At 42.4% G+C, this 18,007-nt stretch overlaps 1 protein-coding gene across 5 annotated transcripts in view; it reads left to right on the top strand.

Moving 5' to 3' along the window:
- LOC106600601 (rho GTPase-activating protein 12) overlaps positions 1 to 18,007 on the top strand; it is a 138,859-nt gene that overhangs the window by 40,914 nt on the left and 79,938 nt on the right. For all 5 annotated transcript variants that reach the window (XM_014192091.2, XM_014192092.2, XM_014192090.2 and 2 more), the window contains exon 2: positions 1,498 to 2,285. In XM_014192091.2, coding sequence (XP_014047566.2) covers positions 1,569 to 2,285 — 717 coding nt within the window. In that variant the 5' untranslated portion in view covers positions 1,498 to 1,568. The remainder of the gene's footprint in view (positions 1 to 1,497; positions 2,286 to 18,007) is intronic.

Below are 18,007 nucleotides of genomic sequence, written 5' to 3'. Positions count from 1 at the left end.
ATTTATTTGGGCTGCAATCTGAGGTGCATTTAACTCTAATGAACTTATCCTCTGCAGCAGAGGTAACTCTGGGTCTTCCTTTCCTCTGGTGGTCAGGTTCATCATAGTGCTGGATGGTTTTTGCGACTGCACATGAAGAAACTTTCAAAGTTCTTGACATTATCAGATTGACTGACCTTGTAATGATGGACTGCTATTTCTCTTCGCTTATTTGAGCTGTTCTTGCCATAATATGGACTTTGTCTTTTACCAAATAGAGCTATCTTCTGTATGCCACTCCTACCTTGTCACAACGCAACTGATTGGCTCAAACGCATTAAGAAAAGACATTAAACAAATTAACTTTTAACATGGCAGACCTGTTAATTGAAATGCATTCCAGGTGACTACCTCATTAACCTGGTTGAGAGAATGCCAAGAGTGTGCAAAGCTGTCATCAAGGCAAAGGGTGGCTACTTTCAAGAATCTCAAATATAAAATATATTTTGATTTGTTTAACACTTTTTTTGGTTACTACATGGTTACTACATTATTTAGTAATGTTGATGTCTTCACTGTTATCCTACAATGTAGAAAATAGTACAAATAAAGAAAAACCCTGGAATGAGTATGTGTGTCCAAACATTTATAATTTGTATAATTTTTACACATCGATTCTTGGAGTCAAAGTATAGATATAATATAGTCCAAAATAATATTGCGATATGGAACTATCAACCCCCCCACCCCAGCACTACTAGCTAGTGCATTTAGCTAAATGGTATTTTAGAGCCCTGCTCACAGCATCTAATCCAGAGGTATTCAAACTTTTTCAGCAGGGACCTAATTAATATCTTTCAATTCATAAAATATTCATCATTTATCAAACTGAAAAGAAACCAATAAATACATTTCCTCAATAAAACAAAACATAATGATGATAATTGTCCCATACAATAATCTGTACTTTTTTTAGTTTTTGTTCAAATGTATTTTTATTTTTGGCAACCCCACTGTAGTTCCCCGGCGACCCCACTAGGGGGGTTGCAGCCCGACTTTGAATACCGCTGCTCTGATCTTATCTACCACTCAGGCTTGGAGCAGCACAAGTCTTAATGTACAACACCATAGATCCTTGTGTATGGGGTTACTGAGTCAGTCTTCTCTTCAGGCTATGCTCCTGAGTCCCAGTCCCTCATACTGTGTGTTTGTGTAATCTTATCTACCTCTCAAGCAGCTTCTTAGGCTAGGAGCACAACTCTTACTGAGTTTACATAGACTTGGGGAAAGTGTTCAGTCTATGCTCCCTCATCCCAACCATCCATTCTATATTGTTTGTGTCTAAACGAAGGATGCAAGACCAGAAATCTTGGAGTTAGACGATTCCAGATCTCTTGCTGATTTCCTTCCTGATTCCAGGAATGTTTTAACAGCATTTTGCAACCCTTGTCTGTATGTGTACTAATGTTATCATAACATAGGCCTAATCTCTCTCCCCTGTTTCCTCCTCCTCCCCAGTTACACAGTGAGACATGCAGAGCCAGGCTGTGTCCCTGCGGTGGTAAGCTCCAGCCAGCATTTTCACGGTCATGGCATCAGATCGAGAGGGGCGTGGGTGTGAGCTGCCCATTGCCCCAGGCCAGGTGTACATTGAGGTGGAGTATGATTATGAGTACAAGGCCAAGGAGCGCCAGATCTCCATCCGCCAGGGAGAGTGCTACATGCTGGTGAAGAAGACCAACGAGGACTGGTGGCAAGTCAAGAAAGAGGAGGGGACCAAGGCGTTTTACATACCAGCGCAGTATGTCAGAGAGGTCCGCAAGGCCCTCATGCCCCCTCCCAAGCCTCTGCACCTGGGGCATCACGGTGGAGGGAGCGGGGGGAACTCGGTCTTGGTCAAGGCAAGCGTCTCTAACGAGAACCTAAACTTGACCAGTTTCAGCCGGCCCTCTCCCTCGTCACCCTCCCCCTCCTCATCGTCGGGGGCTGCCCTCACCCCTCCGAGCCAGCGCAGGGACAGGGACGCCAACCAGAATCCTGGTAGAGACCCTGGCAGCCTCACAAACCATGACAGGGCCCTGGCAGACATTATAAAGAACAACCACACCCACCCCCACCCTCACAACCATGCTGCTGGACGAGGATGTAACACGCTGCCCCGTGCCGATGCCACTTCCCCTGAGCTCCGCAGAGTGCCCCTGAATGTGGAGATGCCCCCGGGGCACTGTGACTCAGAGGGTTCGGAGAGACGCAACGACTCGGAGTCTGGAGACGAGCTGAGCAGCAGCTCTACTGAGCACCTGCAGGTAAGAATGGAAATATCTTAATTTCTCTAGTTTTAGATGGAAGCTGGTGATTTTCATTATGGGGTTTTTACTTCTGCAAAGCTTACTGTATGAAATGTTTTCTTGCTTTTCATCAAATCAAATGTTATTTGTCACATGCACCGAATACAACAGGTGTAAATCTTACCGTGAAATGCTTACTTACAAGCCCTTAACCAACAATGCAATTCAAGAAATATAGTAAAAAAAATATTGACTAAATAAATGAAAGTAAAAAATATAAAGTAACACAATTAAATTACATAACAATAATGAGTCGATGTACAGGTTAGTTGAGGTAGTTTGTACATGTAGTTTGGGGTAAAGTGATAGATAGATAATAAACAGCCAGGAGCAGCAGTGTAAAAACAAAGGTGTGTGGGGGGGGCGGGTCGTCAATGTAAGTAGTCTTGGTGGCCTTTTGATTCATTGTTCAGCAGTCTTATAGCTTGGGGGTAGAAGCTGTTAACGAGCCTTTTGGACCTAGACTTGGCGCTCCGGTACCACTTAACGTGCGGTAGCAGAGAGAACAGTCTATGACTTGGATGACTGAAGTCTTTGACAATTTTTGGGGCCTTCCTCTGAACCCACCTAGTATATTGGTCCTGGATGGCAGGAAGCTTGGCCCCAGTAATGTATTGGACCGTACACCCTACCCTCTGTAGTGCTTTATGGTCAGATGCCGAGCAGTTACCATACCAGGCGGTGATGCAACCTGTCAGGATGCTCTCGATGGTGCAGCTGTATAATTATTTGAGGATATGGGGACCCATGACAACATTTTTGTCAGTCTCCTGAGGGGGAAAAGGTGTTGTCGTGCCCTCTTCATGACTGTCTTGGTGTGTTTGGACCATGATAGTTTGTTGGTGATGTAGACTCCAAGGAACTTGAAACTCTCGACACTCTCCACTACAGCACCGTCAATGTTAATGTGGGCCTGTTCGTCCCTCCTTTTCCTGTAGTCCAAGATAATCTCCTTTGTCTTGCTCATATTGGAGGGAGATGACAGGCCACCACACTGCCAGGTCTCTGACCTCCTCCCTATAGGCTGTCTCATCGTTGCCGGTGATCAGACCTACCACTGTTGTGATGTCAGCAAACTTGGTGTTGGAGTTGTGCTTGGCCATGCAGTCGTGGGTGAACAGGGAGTACAGGAGGGGACTAAGCACGCACCCCTGAGGGGCCCTGGTGTTGAGGATCAGCGTAGCAGATGTGTTGTTGTCTACCCTTACCACCTGGGGGTGGCTTTCAGGAAGTCCAGGATCCAGTTGCAGAGGGAAATGTTTAGTCCCAGGGTCCTTAGCTTTGTGGGCACTATGGTGTTGAACGATGAGCTGTAAACAGCATTCTCACATAGGTGTTCCTTTTGTCCAATTGGGAAAGGGCAGTGTGGAGTGCGATTGAGATTGCGTCATCTGTGGATCTGTTGGGCGGTATGCGAATTGGAGTGGTTCTAGGGTTTCCGGGATGATGGTGTTGATGTGAGCCATGACCAGCCTTTCAAAGCACTTCATTGCTACCGACGTGAGTGCTACGGGGCCATTATCATTTAGGCAGGTTACCTTAGTGTTCTTGGCCACAGGCACTATGGTGGTCTGCTTAAAACATGTTGGTATTACAGACTCAGAAAGGGAGATATTGAAAATGTCAGTGAAGACACTTGCCAGTTGGTCAGCGCATGCTCGCGGTACACGTCCTGGTAATCTGTCTTGCCCTGGGCCTTGTGAATGTTGACCTGTTTAAAGGTCTTACTCACATCGGCTGCGCAGAGCGTGATCACACAGTCTTCCAGAACAGCTGGTGCTCTCATGCATGTTTCAGTGTTTTTTGCCTCGCATTCTTGGTCGCAGGGACTATGGTGGTTTTCTTGAAACGTGGGTATTACATACTCGGTCAGGGAGAGGTTAAAACTGTCAGTGTGGTGGTATTGAGGTAGAGCTCTTGTTCTTCTTTTAGGTAGCCTTATACACTATTCATTTTCTGAAGGAATTGATAGAGTAGGCCTGAATGGGATGTATACTGGTAGTTGGTCTGAGCTTTGCCATCATTACCTTTTAAGTCATCATAGTTTAGAGCACAATATGTTTTCTGGTGATAGGCTTGTTACACAGGGTTTAGTTTATTAGGTTCCCCATTAGCTACTGCACTAGCAGCGGCTAATTTTTCTGGGGTCCACATTAGGGTTGAAGGTGAGAACCCGGTTACCAAGATTTCCTGGGATTTACAACCCAAAGCCACTCCCTTTTCCCGGGATAAATAACTGTGAGAAATCGGTAAATTATTAATATGAATAACATGGTGTGAAATTGAACTGTTAAATTATATGCAATGTCTAAATCTGGCTTCTCAACGCTCAGGGTGGGGACAGACCCATCTCAATATGGAGCGCAGGTCACATGTAGATCTATCATCTCAAAATGTTTACTTTTTTTTCTTCTGACCAGTAGGCCAACATTTGCTGCAGCATAGACTAATATAAAGACCGAATGCATGTCTAATTTACCCATCTCCATCTGTCTTTCGGGGCTCACCTTGTTTTTTAATTGTAAAGATTTTAAAACAATTTTTATTGCAGCTGCAGAGTTTTTTAAAAATAGCCTGTCACTCGAGTATTGTTGCTTTGAATCGGTGCACGCACAAGCATTCTCTTGCAGTATTTTTCTCTCTCCATCAACACCATTCAAATTGGATCCAAAATAGATAATCCTGTTCTATATTGATATATAGCCTTATGTTTAGATGTCCTAGCCTACCTCTTTCAGGTAATAAAGCCAATGCAGTATTAGCCTTATATTAACTAATTCATGATGGGTTATGCATAGTAAGCTTCAAACTTATAGCCTATCTCTTCTGCAATATGCAAGCACCTGTGCTCCACTGGCCTCTACTTAAAAAATGCTCCTTAGCTTGTGGAGTCCCATGCAGGAAAAGCTAGACTAGAACAGCTTGGTAGACATACAATATATTTTTTTTATAGCATTTCTTATACTAACTGACCATTCGAAGAGGGATGCAAGCTCTTGTTTGCCGAATGTTAAATACAGCAGCCAATAGAATTCACTGGTAGTTTCAAAGAAGAGTGAACGCACAATGGTGGTAGGCTATAGCAGTTATCTATTCAGACCCATAACCATTCAATCTTCGTGTAGAGAAACGAAAGCCTTATTCATCTAATTCTAGTCATATACAGTGCATTCGGAAAGTATTGACATTTTCCACAGTTTATGCTACAGCCTTATTCTCCTCATCAATCTACATACAATACCCCATAATGACAAAGCAAAAAGAGGTTTTTAGGTTAAAAATATTTATGAAAAATCACATTCACATAAGTAGTTAGACCTTTTACTCAGTACTTTGTTGAAGCACCTTTGGAAATGATTACAGCCTGGCACAGCTTGGCACACCTGTATTTGGGTAGTTTCTTCTCTGCAGATCCTCTCAAGCTCTGTCAAGTTGGATGGGGAGCGCTGCTGCACAGCTATTTTCAGGTCTCTCCGGGCTCTGGCTGGGCCACTCAAGGACATTCAGAGACTTATCCCGAAGCCACTCCTGCGTTGTCTTGGCTGTGTGCTTAGGGTCGTTGCCCTGTTGGAAGGTGAACCTTCGCCCAAGTCTGAGGTCCTGAGCACACTGGAGCAGGTTTTCATCAAGGATCTCTCTGTACTTTTCTCCTTTCATCTTTCCCTCGATCCTGACTAGTCTCCCAGTCCCTGCCGCTGAAAAACATCCTCACAGCATGATGCTGCCACCACCATGCTTCACCGTAGGGTTGGTGCCAGGTTTCCTCCAAATGTGATGCTTGGAATTCAGGCCAAAGAGTTGAATCTTGGTTTCATCAGACCAGAGAATCTTATTTCTCCTGGTCTGAGAGTCCTTTAGGCACTTTTTGGCAAACTCCAAGCAGGCTGTCTCATGTGCTTTTTACTGAGGAGTGGCTTCCGTTTGGCCGCTCTACCATAAAAGCCTGATTGGTGGTGCTGCAGAGATGGTTGTTCTTCTGGAAAGTTCCCCCATCTCCACAGAGGAACTCTGGAGCTCTGTCAGAGTGACCATCGGGTTCTTGGTCACCTCCGTGACCAAGGCCCTTCTCCCCGATTGCTCAGTTTGGCCGGGCAGCCAGCTCTAGTTCTGGTGACTGAGAAGCTCAGTTCTGGTGACTTTTTAAAAGTAGAAAATAAGGGAAAACCGCACACTCTAAGAGCTCAGATGCAAAAATGTAATAACCAACGTTTCGACAGCAAAGCTGTCTTCATCAGGGTATCATCAAACACTGCGAGATGAGTCATTTATATAGTGTCAAGAAACACACAGGTGTTTGTAATCATGGCCAAGTGTGGCCTAATATCATTGGTTAACTCAAATATTTAAAAAATGGCATACAAAGAACATACAAAAAGACAAACAAATGGATAGCATACGATCATAGCATTTGTAGTCTAAAATATATCTCACAAACAATTACAATGGCAAAATCACAATAATCACAAGAATGGCTTCAGATCAAAGTCTATGTTGAGACCGAAGGGAGCAAGGGTCTTTAAATTAAAGATCCAGGCAGCCTCTCGTTTTAACAATAAATTATCAAGGTCACCCCCTCTCCTCGGGAGGGTGACATGTTCGATGCCAATATAACGCAGAGACGAAATCGAATGGTTTGCTTCCAAAAAGTGGGCCGCAACTGGGTAAGTCAAGTTTTTGCACCTAATGGTGCTACGATGCTCTGAGATACGTACTTTTAATTCACGCTTTGTTTTACCCACATAATTTTTACCACAAGGACAAGTTATAAGATAAATAACTGCCTTAGTGGAACACGTAATAACACCTTTAATTGGGATAGGGATCTGTTTGTCTTTTTGTATGTTCTTTGTATGCCATTTTTTTAAAATATTTGAGTTAACCAATGATATTAGGCCACACTTGGCCATGATTACAAACACCTCTGTGTTTCTTGACACTATATAAATGACTCATCTCGCAGTGTTTGATGATACCCTGATGAAGACAGCTTTGCTGTCGAAACGTTGGTTATTACATTTTTGCATCTGAGCTCTTAGTGTGTGGCTTTCCCTTATTTTCTAGTTTTCTACTCCGCTAGCCAGCACCTCGCCTTTATAGGTGTGCGTTTCTTTTTTCTTGACTTTTTAAAATGACATTCTACCCCAAAATTAATTAAAATACAATTATCTCAAATATAATTTCCACCAATGAGACAAATAACATATGTGACTCACCACCTGATTCGGTCTTAGGTAGCAACATTTGAATTTCTGTTTTTTACATTGGATAAAAGTAGAGACTCAGAGCTACAAAATGGTATATCATACACTGCATTTGAGGAAACAATGGGAAAGTCATTCTGTTTTGAATGTTGATCAACTTGTAAACTCACTTTTGAGAAAACCATCTTTCAATGTCTTGGTACTACTATTGGAGAGCCCTTCTTTGTCTACACCCATTCAGCATTGTTCACACCCTCTTAAGCCTTAGCCCCACCCATCTCTTTAAGGGTTGAGCTGTGCGTTCTGTACTAACTTGCCAGCTACTTCCAGTAATCTGAGAGAGAACAGCTCACTGAACATTACTCGCCCTAGCAGAGCTGGTTGGGCTGTTATGTTATCCAGAGCGTTGGTGACTGCAACTGTGATGTCAGATTGTCCGTTTGTAAATTCAAGAGCATTTCGCGTTCAGAACGCACACTGGATGCTCTGGCCAATAAGTAGGGTTGTTCCGAAATCTCTGACCTCACAACAACAGTCGAGCACCCAAGCTAACATTGGCTAGCTACTTCCAGACACATAATGAGAAAGCACCCCACTCTGACCATTTTACTCCCCCTAGCAGAGGCTGTTAGGCTGTGTTCATGTTATCCAGGGCTTTGGTGACTGTAACTGTGCTGCTGGCAACAATTGAATTACGCTTTGCTGCCGATGTTTATTGACACCGGACATATTCAACGGTTGTTGAGCCTTAAAAAATGTATCAGTTATTCTGCGCTCTGGAACACTAAGACCAGAGTCTTTTCTTAAGAAATGTAGCTAGCTAGGTAAACAATGAATCCCAACGCATGACTTCACGTTAGCTAGCTAGCTAACAGTACACTAACTTGAAATTAAAATACTTTGTCAAAATTGTATATCTAGCTAAACAATGGACCATAATCCCAACTCATGACGTTAATACCCTGCATGATTCTGCAGGTTGCTAACCAACCAGGTTCTATAGCTATAACTAGTCAAGCAAATGTGTCTGAGATACGAAGAATAAGATCATACACAACGTAAAAAATGTAATGTGTCCAGCCTAACGTTAGCTAGCGACCCAGCCAGCTAATGTTGGCTAGCTAACAGTACACTTGAAATGAAGCCACTTTCTGTCAAAATTAGAAACGTGTAATATCTGAAAAGGTAGCTAGCTAGCTAACCAGTATACATCATGGTTGGACGTGTCTCCTGTCTGATGCCATGCATGGTTGCCCTTAGTTTGACGATGTAATCCAGACTGGTGTTTTCTCCATCTCCTTAGATATCATACTCGAATTCCGCTGATTTCAAAACTCGCTCCCCCAGAAAGTGGAGATTATACACATAACGTTAGCTAGTGAGCCAGCCAGCTAACGTTAGCTAGCTAACAGTACATTTTAACTTGACATTAGGTTTATGCAGTTTTACTACGCAACACTTTTTTTTTTTAAAGCTGCGTTTGACACGATTACCTAGACATACTGATCAGCTACAATAGACAGACCAATCCAAACTCATCTCTCATCATGTCCAGCCAACTCATTATCTCAGCCAATCATGGCTAGCTCACTTTTTATGTGGCTAAATCAACTAGGCTTGTAAATGTAACAATTTTATTCGTATTTACAGATGGCATACACGTTTTTGATATTAAGGCACATGAAAGTTAACATGTTCGAGAAGGCATTTTTGCCCCCCAAAAAAACGCATTTTGATAAAAAATATTTTTTACGTTCATACAGCTCTCCTGTGAAGTCGTGACTTGCGACATATGCCTAGTTTCCTGAATCGGGTCATATATTGGTAAAACTATTTGGTGAAATTATTTTAACATATTGGACCAGTAGAGCCCTATCTTTTGCCAGATTCAGTTTTTTTCCCCAAATTCAGTTTTCTTTGTTTTTAGTTTTTACAGGATTCTGTTTTATCAGGTTTTCGCTCTCAAAATCACACTTTTTTAAATAGAAAAAAACATTGGATGTTCTAAGTCCACAACAATGATTTTAAGCTACTGCTCGACCCTATTTAGACGACTGATCCATTGTTTGGTCAATAGGCTGTTGGTTGACAGAGATTTTTTTTGTTGAGCAGTAGCAAAACAATTATAATAACAATCATGATGTACAAGACTCCTTTCTGATCCGTACCGGTCTGAGTGGACTGATCAATTGTGGAGGCCGTGGGAATGGCACTGTCCATTAGTCTAAGGTATTTGCTACTGAAATTGTATATGGTTATATTAATGTAATCACACAGCATAAGAGTCATTATTGATCAGAAATATAATCAAGCATTTTCGTTTTAAAATAATAAAGCGTCCATTGAATAAGTAGCGTGTGCATGCAGTTGATTTGATTAAAACACAAAGAATGTGTCTTTATATGGAAAAATACACGTTTGAAAATTACGACCAATCGATTGGTCGAAAGATGCATTGTTTTTGTCGGGGACAGCCCTATATCATTCTGCCAGGAAATACATATCACTGATGCATTCTGTTCATGTAGGGCTGTGACTGTAATTGAATAACCCTGTAACTGACCGTAATGGATGAAGACCATCGTGAAAATAAAATAACCATCAAAACTGCTTGGTTGTTGTAGCGTATCCTTCTCATTTACCTTTACATTTTGTCAATTTAATTCCATCTTACATTGATTTCCTAACTTGCTTGCCACACAGCCTTTGATGACTTGTGATTGTTTGGCTGACAACAACAACATACAAGTTCAACTCCCGCGAAAAGCCTGAGCAGTTATTAGTAAAAAAATGTTTTTTAACTGTGTCAATTGTTCAAAGTAGTCATTGTGTATAAAGTTGTATGGTTTGTTAAACTTTGAAATCAATGGTTTTTGTTTGGTATACACTTAAAGTGAAAAATCAGTCTTAGTGTAATTCCGTTACTATGGAATTACTCATAGTGAGAGAGCTGTGTGTGTATCCCAACAGTGGGATAATTCTCTTATCGGCTATATTTGAGGAGAAACTGACCCAGTTTGCCACCACTGTGTGTGCGTCCTAAATGATACCCAATCTTTTATATAGTGCACTATATTTGACCAGGACCCATAGGGGGTCTGTAGTGCACTATATAGGGGATAAGGTGCCATTTGGGACGCAGCCTCTGTGTGTCCCTCGTCCTTTTCCTTTGGCAGTCACGCTCTCTCTCTCTCCCTCTCTTGTGTCCCATTTCACTGCACCGCAGGGAGAGGACTGAGGAGCTTACAATTTTCTTAGAATTCATCACTGTATTCAGGAAATCTCTCTAGATTCATCCTGAAATAGCGACATGGACTCAGGATTCTGAAAAACCTGTGTTTAACTCATGCCTAGAAGACACTGCGGTTGCTCTATCCATATGCCCCTTTTTAGTACACTGACATCACGCACGGATGCACACGACTTTTGGATCCAGAAAGAAAGTCATCGCCATCTCTGTCCATTCTCTGAGTCGATATTCACGTCATAAGAAGGAATTCCCCTCAACCACCCCCCCAAATTGGGGAAAACAAATATTCTTTCCCAATGAATCCCATTCTAAAATAGCCAACTTTGTTGTACATTTTTGGTTATACAGAAATAATAAAAAATGCAGAAGAGCTGCTGCTGTTCAATGTACAGTGCATTCAGAAAGTATTCAGACCCCTTCACTTTTTCCACATTTTGTTACGTTACAGCCTTATAACATTTATGAAATAATTGTTTTCCTCAGCAATCTACACACAATACCCCATAATGACAAAGAGAAAACAGGTTTTTAAAATGTTTTGCAAATGTATTGAGGTTATGTCGACATAGGACTCATTTTACTGTGGATATAGATACTTTTGTACCCGTTTCCTCCAGCATCTTCACAAGGTCCTTTGCTGTTGTTCTGGGATTCATTTGCACTTTTCGCACAATGTACATTAATCTCTAGGAGACAGAACACGTCTCCTTCCTGAGCAGTATGACGGCTGTGTGGTCCCATGGTGTTTATACTTGCGTACTATTGTTTGTACAGATGAACGTGGTGCCTTCAGGCGTTTGGAAATTGCTCCCAAGGATGAACCAGATTTGTGGAGGTCTACAAAAAAAATTCTCAGGTCTTGGCTTATTTCTTTTGATTTTCCCATGATTTGAAGCAAAGAGGCACTGAGTTTGAAGGTAGGCCTTGAAATACATCCACAGGTACACCTCCAATTGACTCAAATGATGTAAATTAGCCTATCAGAAGCTTCTAAAGGCATGGCGTAATTTTCTGGAATTTTCCAAGCTGTTTAAAGGCACAGCCAACTTAGTGTATCTGAACTTCTGACCCACTGGAATTGTGATACAGTGAAATAATCTGTGTGTAAACAATTCATGGAAAAATTACTTGTGTCATGCACAAAGTAGATGTCCTAACCGACTTGCAAAAACTATAGTTTGTTAACAAGAAATTTGTGGAGTGGTTGAAAAACCAGTGTTAATGATTCCAACCTAAGTGTATGTAAATTTCTGACCTCAACTGTGTGTGTGTGTATGTATGTATATATATATATATATATATATATATATATATATATATATATATATATATATATATATATATATATATATATATATATATATATATATATAATATTTTTTACCTGTTTGCTATAGGGGGCAGTATTTTCACGGCTGGATGAAATACGTACCCAAATTAAACTGGTTACTACTCTGGCCCAGAAACTAGAATATGTATATTATTAGTAGATTTTGATAGAAAACACTGAAGTTTCTAAAACTGTTTGAATGATGTCTGTGAGTATAACAGAACTCATATGGCAGGCAAAAACCTGAGAAAAATCCAACCAGGAAATGGAAAATCTGAGATTTGTAGGTCTTCTTTTGAATCCTTATCAAAACTACAGTGTCTGTGGGGTCACGTTGCACTTCCTAAGGCTTCCATTGGCTGTCAACTGCCTTCAGAAAGTTCTTTCAGCCTTCTCCTGTTACTGGGCAGATAATAGTAGCTCAGTCAATGAGTGGACTGCCTGAGGACAATGGGCTTGGGTATGCGCGATCCCGCGAGCACGCCGTTGCTTTTTTTTCTCCTGGAATGAATACGCTATTGTCCGGTTGGAATATTATCGTAATTTTACGTTAAAAATACCCTAAAGATTGATTGCAAACAACGTTTGACATGTTTCTACGAACCGTAATGGAACATTTTGACTTTTTGTCTCTGGTACTGCGCTCGCGCGTTATGCCTTTGGATAGTGATCTGAACTCATGAACAAAACAGAGGTATTTGGACATAAATATGGATTATTTCGAACAAAAAGAAAATTTCTTGTGGAAGTAGCAGTCCTGGGAGTGCATTCTGACAAAGATCAGCAAAGATAAGAGAATATTTATAATACGCAAGCGTCCCACCTAGCCCATAGAGGTTAAACTAATGAGAAAGAGGCACAATCTTCAAACCAAAGAGATTTGCTGCTGAAATGTATCAGCATGCAGCAATGTCCATCAGCAGGTGTGGAGAACAATGATGACAGCTCTCTGGGTGGACAAGAACAGGTGGTCACACCAGACCTAGCCATACCTCCAAACAATGTAGGCAGAGACCCTACTATCAGATTCGTTGCTCCACGTCACCGATGACAGTGGTGCTCGTGCTAAATCCGACTCCCAGACAAAAAAACATAAAAGATCCCGGTGAGTGGCCAAAAGATATGAATGGATCTTTACAGGATATGTTAATGCAGGCTGGGCCATATCAGGATAAAGTGGGGAATTTCCCAAGAGTTGAGGGGCAACGGTGGCTCACTACAATAGGAAGATGGTGAACGGGAGAGAGTGGTGAGGACATGGCTCGTTTATTCCAAGCAAAACGATGCAGCCTTCTATTTTTGCTGCAAACTTTTTTCACATGAGGACAAATCTGCGATGATCAGGGATGGAACCAGAGACTGGAATAATCTGTGCCACCACCTCAGCTCGCTTGAGAAGTAGCATGATCGCCTAGATAGTTTCCAGAGGTGGAAGGAGCTGAAGATCAGGCTGGTGTCCATGCAATCTATCGATGCCCATGTCCAATGAGAGGCTCATAGAGAGGCTCATAGCCCTGATAAGCCTAATGGTCACCCAGAACATTTCACTACGTGTGACCACCGGCAGGCTGAACAAGCCAAATAATGGGAACGTTTTGAGGTTTGTGGAAATGCTGGGTATCTTTGATTTGATTTCAGGATTATGGACAGCTACCGAGAGAACATCGCTGACTGAAATGCAGCACCACAGCAGAGAGAGGGAAGATGCCACTCTAGGCGGGCCATGAAATGAAGAAATTCTGAAATGTATGTTGGACAATCAAATTAGATATGTAAATAAACAAAAATTAGTTAAGGCTGGGTCATTGACAGAAAGCTTAAATATTCCCCTGTGTCAATACTTTGTAGAAGCACCTTTTGCAGCGATTACAGCTTTGAGTCATCTTGGGTATATCTGTATCAGCTTTGCACATATGGATTTGGGGATTTTCTCCCATTCTTCCTTGCAGATTTTCTCAAGTTCTCTTAAGTTAGATGGGGAGTGGTGGTGAACAGCAATCTTCAAGTCTTTCACAGATTTTCAATGGGATTTAAGTCTGGGCTTTGGCTGGGCCACTCAAGGACTTTCACAATGTTGTTCTGAAGCCATTTCAGTGTTGCTGTTGGAACATAAATCTTTTCCCCAGTCTAAGTTCGTTTGTACTCTGAAGCAGGTTCTCATCAAGGACTTGACTGTATTTGGCACCATTTATTGTTCCCTCTACCCTTACCAGTCTCCCAGTCCCTGCCACTGAAAAGCATCCGCATAGCATGATGCTGCCACCATCATGCTTCAGACACAGTGCTTTGTATTCAGGCCAAATGGTTACATTTTTATGTCATCAGACCACAGAATATTTTAGCCTTATGCTCTGAGTCTTTCACGTTTCTTTTTGCAAACTCCAGGAGTGCGGTCATGTGCCTTTTTGCTCAGGAGTGGCTTCCGTCTAGTCACTCTCCCATAAAGCCCAGATTGGTGAACTGCTGTAGAGACTGTTGTCCTTCTGGCAGGTTCTCCCATCTCAGCCAAGGAACTCTGCAGTTCTGACAGAGTGGTCATTGGGTTCTTGGTCACCTCCCTAACCAAGGTCCTTCTTACCCGGTTGCTCAGTTTGGTCGGATGGACAGCTCTAGGCAGAGTCTGGGTAGTTCCATATTTTTTTCAATTTCCCAATGATTGAGACCACTGTGCTCTTGGAAACTTTCAACACTCTAGAAATTGTTTTATATCCTTCCCCAGATATATGCCTCATAACAATCCTATCTTGGAGATCTACTGACAGTTCCTTGGACTTCATGGTATAGTTTCTGCTCTGACATGCACTGTCAACTGTGGGACCTTATATAGACAGGTGTGTTCCTTTCTAAATTATGTCCAAACAAATGAATTGGCCACAGGTGGACTCCAATCAAGTTGTAGTGACATATCAAGGGTGATCAAAAGAAATTGGATGCAACTGAGCTCAATTTCAAGTGTCATAGCAAAGGGGTGTGAATACTTATGTAAATTATATATTTCTGTATTTAACTTTCAATGCATTTGCAACATTTTCTAAAAACACATTTTCACTTTGTCATCATGGGGTATTGTGTGTTGATGGATGAGAAAAAAATATATTTAATCCATTTTGAATTCAGGCTGTAACACAACAAAATGTGGAATAAGTCAAGGGATATGAATACTTTCCAAAGACATTCATAATTTGCACACACACACTCACACAGTGAAGTCAGCTCAGACCTATCCGGCTCAGAGAGGCCCAGCTCCTGAGCTCCAGCAGGAGCAGCACATCCCTAGTAAAATTGCAGAAAATGTTCTTTAAAACTGCAACATTTTCTCTCAGCTGCATGGAGACATTTTGTAGAATTGCAAATATTTCTCTACACCGCCAAGATGGCGCCCTCTAAAATAATTTCTAAAATTCAACCGCGCTGACGGGCTGACCGCACCCCCTGCCACACCCACCACCTAAGGCCCTTTTTGATCCAGAAAACAACCCTGGTTACACAACCCATTTTGCTGTTGCCTCTGGCAAACATGCAACTTTTTATCAAGATGAGCTGACTTTTGACTCAGCACCACCACCAATAAAACACTGACTTGAATGACTATTGAATATGACTTGCATATCATTCCTGATAATGGTATGGGCTTGGTTAGATTCATGTTTAGAGTGCATTGCTTAGATAATGTGCTGCTTAGAAGAATGTAAGTGATTTAATTACTGAAACAAGGAATGATATTATGGAAGCACAGGCTTCCATAATATTAGATACTTAAGCAGATTGTCCAAACCATACATTAACACCTCCTTCCCCTCTTCTCTATCCTCTTTCAACCTGCTTGTTATTCTAACAAGCCAGTGAGTCAGCAGAATGACCACCTCTCCCTCCCTTTCCTCCTCTCCCTCACTCTCTTCCTCCTCTCTGATATGCACAAAGAACAATATTTGTCTAATCATAACGAGAGGACAAGCGCCGGGTCTGAAGGCCCGGCCTTCCTCTACCCTCGCTGGCAACTGTAATCAACTTTTTAATGAACTCTCTCTCTCTCTGTCTGTGTAGCATCGACTGTCCTCATGAGGGATGAGCACACACAAACACACACACTGAACCCCTCAGATGGAGCCAGAGATGTGTGAGAGAGATTGGCCTGCTGCAGTCATGTTGTTAATTCTCTTTTTAATAGGTTTATTATGACACATTGTGGCAGAGCAGGGTGCCATATATATTTTTTTAGAGGGGACATAGTGGGGACAGGGTTTTGTTCTGGTATGGGCTGTATCCTTATATTGCAATGCCACGCCCACGGATGTTAGTTTCTTCTTCCTGACCAATCGGAATCCACGCTTCAAGATTGTTTTGAGCATGCGGACTGGGATATGTTCCGGGTAGCTTTGGAGAATAATATTGACGTGTACACCGAGACGGTTACTGAGTTTATCAAGAAGTGTATAGGAGATGTTTTACCCACTGTGACTATTATAATGTACCCTTACCAGAAACCATGGGTAGATGGCAGCATTCGCGCTAAACTGAAAGCCCAAACCACCGCATTTAAAGGTGGCAAGGTGACTGGGAATATGGCAGAATACAAACAGTGCAGTTATTCCCTCTGTAAGGCAATCAAACAGGCTAAACGTCAGTATAGAGACAAAGGGGAGTCGCAATTCAATGGCTCAGACACGAGACATATGTGGCAGGGTCTACAGACAATCACGGACTACAAAAGGAAAACCAGCTACGTTGCGGACATGGACGCCTTGCTCCCAGACAAGCTAAACACGTTCTTTGTCCGCTTTGAGGATAACACAGTGCCAGCTACCACGGACTGTGGGCTCTCCTTCTCCATGGCCGACGTGAGAAAGACATTTAAGTGTGTTAACCCTCGCAAGGCTGCCTGCCCAGACGGCATCTCTAGCCGCGTCCTCAGAGCATGCGTCAACCAGATGGCTGGTGTGTTTACGGACCTATTCAATCTCTCCCTATCCCAGTCTGCTGTCCCCACATCCTTCAAGATGGCCACTATTATCCCTGTTCCCAAGATTGCAAAGGTAACTGAACTAAATAACTATCGTCCCCGTAGCACTCACTTCTATCATCATGAAGTGCTTTGAGAGACTAATCAAGGATCATATCACCTCCACCTTACCTGTCACCCTAGACCCATTCCAAATTGCGTACTGCCCCAATAGGTCCACAGACGATGCAATCGCCATCACACTGCACACTGCTCTATCCCATCTGGACAAGAGGAATACCTATGTAAGAATGCTGTTCATTGACTATAGCTCAGCATTCAACACCATGGGCCTACCCCAGGGGGTGAAGGTAGAAAACAACACCTCCACTTTGCTGATCCTCAACACAGGGGCCCCATAAGGGTGTATGCTCAGCCCCCTCCTGTACTCCCTGTTCACCCATGACTACGTGGCCATGGACACCTCCAACTCAATCGTCAAGTTTGCAGACGACACATCAGTAGTAGGCTTGATTGCCAACAACGATGAGACAGCCTACAGGGAGGAGATGAAGTCTCTGGGAGTGTGGTGTCAGGAAAATAACCTCTCACTCAACGTCGACAAAACAAAGGACTCGATTGTGGATTTTAGGAAACAGCAGTGAGAGGATCTGCAGAGAAGAATGGGAGAAACTCCCCAAATACAGGTGTGCCAAGGTTGTAGGGTCATACCCAAGAAGACTCGAGGCTGAAATCGCTGCCAAAGGTGCTTCAACAAAGTACTGAGTAAAGGGTCTGAATACTTATTATGTGATATTTCTATTTTAAAATAAAGCTGTAGCGTAACCAAATGTAACAAAAAAATCTAATGGTCTGAATACTTTCAGGATGCACTGTACATTTGAGGGTCTGCCCATCTGCAAGTCAGCAATTTGAGTCCATTGTACAATTACACACATT

This window comes from Salmo salar, chromosome ssa03 (genome assembly GCF_905237065.1).
Source record: "Salmo salar chromosome ssa03, Ssal_v3.1, whole genome shotgun sequence".
In the NCBI taxonomy this organism is placed as follows: Eukaryota; Metazoa; Chordata; class Actinopteri; order Salmoniformes; family Salmonidae; genus Salmo; species Salmo salar.
This window is presented reverse-complemented; position numbering and strand designations above follow the sequence as displayed.